This window comes from Neltuma alba, unplaced genomic scaffold (assembly GCF_004799145.2).
Source record: "Neltuma alba isolate B1F8T4 unplaced genomic scaffold, ASM479914v2 tig00011336_pilon, whole genome shotgun sequence".
In the NCBI taxonomy this organism is placed as follows: domain Eukaryota; kingdom Viridiplantae; phylum Streptophyta; class Magnoliopsida; order Fabales; family Fabaceae; genus Neltuma; species Neltuma alba.
The window spans coordinates 21,806-25,426 of record NW_021636038.1 but is presented as its reverse complement, the minus strand read 5'-3'; the positions used below and the strand labels follow the sequence as shown (position 1 = coordinate 25,426).

At 33.0% G+C, this 3,621-nt stretch overlaps 1 protein-coding gene across 1 annotated transcript; it reads right to left on the bottom strand.

Annotated features, from left to right (window-relative positions):
* Positions 1–1,139: 1,139 nt before the first annotated feature.
* LOC114712094 (probable glutathione S-transferase parC) lies at positions 1,140–2,519 on the bottom strand. Its single transcript, XM_028896560.1, has 2 exons — positions 2,155–2,519; positions 1,140–1,499 (listed from the first exon to the last, which is right to left on the bottom strand). The coding sequence occupies exons 1-2, from the start codon at positions 2,467–2,469 to the stop codon at positions 1,155–1,157; spliced, it is 660 nt and encodes a 219-aa protein (XP_028752393.1). The 5' UTR covers positions 2,470–2,519; the 3' UTR covers positions 1,140–1,154.
* Between the last annotated feature and the right edge of the window lie 1,102 nt (positions 2,520–3,621).

The following is a 3,621-nucleotide window of genomic DNA, read 5'->3' as shown; positions in this document are numbered from 1 at the left end:
TACAATGATTTTTAAATCAAATTTTATCTTGCCCTTTCTAAATTCCAACTGAAATAACCATACAATCCCCACTAATTATCAAATCACAGAAGTCATAGCGGAGAAATTGATAATTTCACAGCAAAAACTAAATTACTTATTAACCAATTCAATATGCATTATCGGAAATTAGAGACTGCTAAGGCAAAAGACCTGAAAACAAGCAAGTTGCAATTTGAGGTGCCACAAGTCAAAAACATTTAACATGCACAACTACTATAAGTTTGAAAAAAATAGATAAATATGACAGATAAAATAAATTTAAGTCTTATATTTAAAATTAAAATAAAAATCAAAACATCTCTTACATTAAAAAGCGGAGGTAGTATTTCTCTGTGATCCCATTTTCTTTCCTCATCTTGCATGCTTTGTTTAGTTTTGTCCTTTATTCATGATACTGTCGTTCCGTTGACCATAGTTGATACTAACTTTTGATTCTCTAGTTAAGTAATTTGAATAGATTAAGAGAATTAATTTAGTTATTGATAATAAATACTTATTATCTTTTCTAAAATACCTTTACGAATAATGTGTATTAATTAATATTATCATTTGATGATGTTTTCAACATGTATAAAAACTATCTTAAAAAAATAGATAAATGTGAGAGACAAAATAAATTAAAACTTTATATTTAAAACTAAATTAAAAGTGAACCCGGAACAGTAATACTGGTAAGAGAACTTGAAAACATGACAAGATACCTATTTCTCCTTGTCACGATTCATTGAGAAAGGGTACCCTGAAACTTGGGTCGATAAGGAATGCAGGTTCAGGCACAGGCGCACGGCACAGGTCAAAGCCCTCAAGATGTGTAACTAAGGGCCTAATTAGAAAGAGCCGCACTTCTCAGACAATAAGATATACTTCGAATTTTATAGTTGAGCTACGCCTTCTTACTACACATTGTGGGTATAAGAGACCAAGTACCAATACAACATTGTAATAATGACTGACAACACATAATGGGTATAACAGACCAAGTACCAATACAACAGCTACAAACGCCTCACTGACAAATCTAGTATGGCCCACCAAACTGCCATATTATTATAACACTAGTATTCAGAACGTGAAGCCAATGATCCCTCGAAGATCATTTGTCTCCTATGAATCTACTCAATTCCAAACCACTTCCTCATCTGAAGCAAAAACTCATAGACCTTGTGCTGATCAGGAAGAGACTTGGACACACTCTCTTTCTGCATGCATCTTTTGGCCCAAGCAATGAATTTGGGGCACTCAGCCTCTATCTTGAAGTTACCAAATGTCTCATAGGCTTCAAACCAACAGAAGAATGGAACAAGTGCTACATCCACATATCCAAGATTGTCCCCTCCAAAGTAGGGCTTGTCTCCCAACTGTTCCTCCAACAACTTCAGGTACTCCACGAACTCCTTCTTTGCAGCTTCTTGGTCTTCTCCTTTGGTAGCCCATAGTCTCCTTCCCACATCATGTATCTGTTTCAAGTTGAGAACTTGGTCATGAAATGATAGACGAAGGAAAATCAAACAGCAACAATGCCCTATTTTCTCTTAAAGAAACAATACTATGACGGGGAAAGAATCAGTCGCTCACGGGTTAGTATGCTTTCTCGCCAAAATTGAAAACAAAAAGCATCAATATATGTATAGCAAAGATGACGTTTAAGAACAACTCAAAATTTTATAGAAACATGCAATTATTAGTACTGAACCAGAAACATTTTGAAATTTAAATAAGATAATAACTATCCGAATATGTTTTCCTTCTTGTCCTGTAAAATAATGCAGAGGAATGTAAAAACAGGACTTTCAAAATTAGAAATCAGCCCCGCAAGTTGGTGAGACTCAGCAAGCATGGCTTCTCATTTGCATGCAGACAAAGGAGAAATCGACATGATTTGCATAATCTTCTGGAAAAAAAAAATAAAACCAATAATAGAAGCTCCAATATTATATATTATCCATATTTTATTCGCTATCCACTCGGCCATGCAAAAATCGCCAACTTCATTTCTAATATTCGATCAAAATCGTCCGCATCAAAGCTAATGAGCAAACAATGCGAAGAAATAATAGCAATCTAAAGAAGTTAAAGTGAAGAACTGAAAAGTAATGAAGCGCAGAAAAGAACCTTCTTGTCAACGAAGTCGGCCCAGAATCGAGCTTGGGCTCTGTGATAAGGATCGGAAGGGAGAAGAGGGGACTTGGTGTTCCAGACCTCATCAATGTACTGCACAGCAATAAGAGACTCACAAACGGGTTTGCCATTGTGAATGAGAACAGGGATCTTCTTGTGAATCGGGTTCATTTGAAGAAGTAGAGGGCTCTTGTTCCTCAGGTCCTCATCTTTATACTCATACTGGATGCCTTTCTCAGCAAGTGCAATTCTGACCCTCATCCCAAAGGGACTTGGCCAGAAATCCAACAGAGTCACCTCATTTGCCATTGCTGCCGGATAAAACAATAACCAAATGCTCAAGAAGAAATAACGATTGAGAGAAATGCAGATGTGAGGACTGAGGAAGAAGGGCTTGGATGCCTCAATTTATAGGCTCGGAACAGTCTGGTAGCTACAATGGGGATCCCAACGCATGCGCGAGGCGGCGACGGAATCCGAGGTCAATAAAGCATAAACAAATATATACAAAGACTCGTAAAATAATAATAATAATAATACCTTTTATCTTACTTATATTATAGTCTACGAAATAAGATATTATAAATAGGACCAAGAGATAGTAATAATAATAATTTTTTGCTCTATTTAGTTTTAAATAATTAATTCACAAATAACAAAAAGTTAGATAAAAACTAATAAATATGTTAAAAATATTATACTTTTGTTTCTAAATATGTTTTAATAATAAATGAGAAAAAAAATATAAAAAAATATGTAGAAAGATATGGTGTGATAGATTATGACAAATAAGAAGAAATAAATCGTTGAGGGTAAAATTTTAAAAATATATGAAATATTAAGTGAAAAGAAATCTAATTAAAACTTATAAAATAGACAATATTTTTGTCTGAATTTAAAACATATAAATAAGACAAGAAGAAGTAATAATTAAAAATTATAATTGCTTATGAATTAATACAATTTTTCAGTTACGAGGCAAATTTGTTTATCAACGCGAAACTGTTATGATTGTTATTTAATAATAATAGAGAGATGCGCCTTGGGAGGATACTTCCTCTTTTATTACCCAAAAAAATTATTAAAAAAAAAATCCCTCCCCAAAAGCGTCTTGACCTGTCCTGCGGAGTTCCACGTTCGCCACCACTTTGGATAATTTGCACCTTTGTGTCATGGCTTCCGTCAGCATATTCTCGTTTTTTTACTTTTCTTCTCACTTGTTTTTTTAAGGAGAAAAATGTTTTCTTTTATGTTAAACTTGATAGGAAATAATATTTGAGTTTTAAAATATTAAATTAATTATAGTTAAGTTTTTAAAATGTTAAGAAAAGGGCAAAAGTATATATTTAGATATTTAATTTTATATAAAATTCTAGTTTGGGCTCTTAATTTTAAACTTTTAACCTTAAAATCATTAGTTTTAATAATGATTTTTTGTATTAAACATGGTTGATTTAAAAA

Excerpts from the sequence above, each read along its gene's own strand:
- LOC114712094 (XM_028896560.1), bottom strand. The coding sequence starts at position 2,469 with ATGGCAAATGAGGTGACTCTGTTGGATTTCTGGCCAAGTCCCTTTGGG. Across the intron at positions 1,500-2,154 it reads CCGACTTCGTTGACAAGAAG|ATACATGATGTGGGAAGGAG; the intron begins GTTCTTTTCTGC and ends AACTTGAAACAG.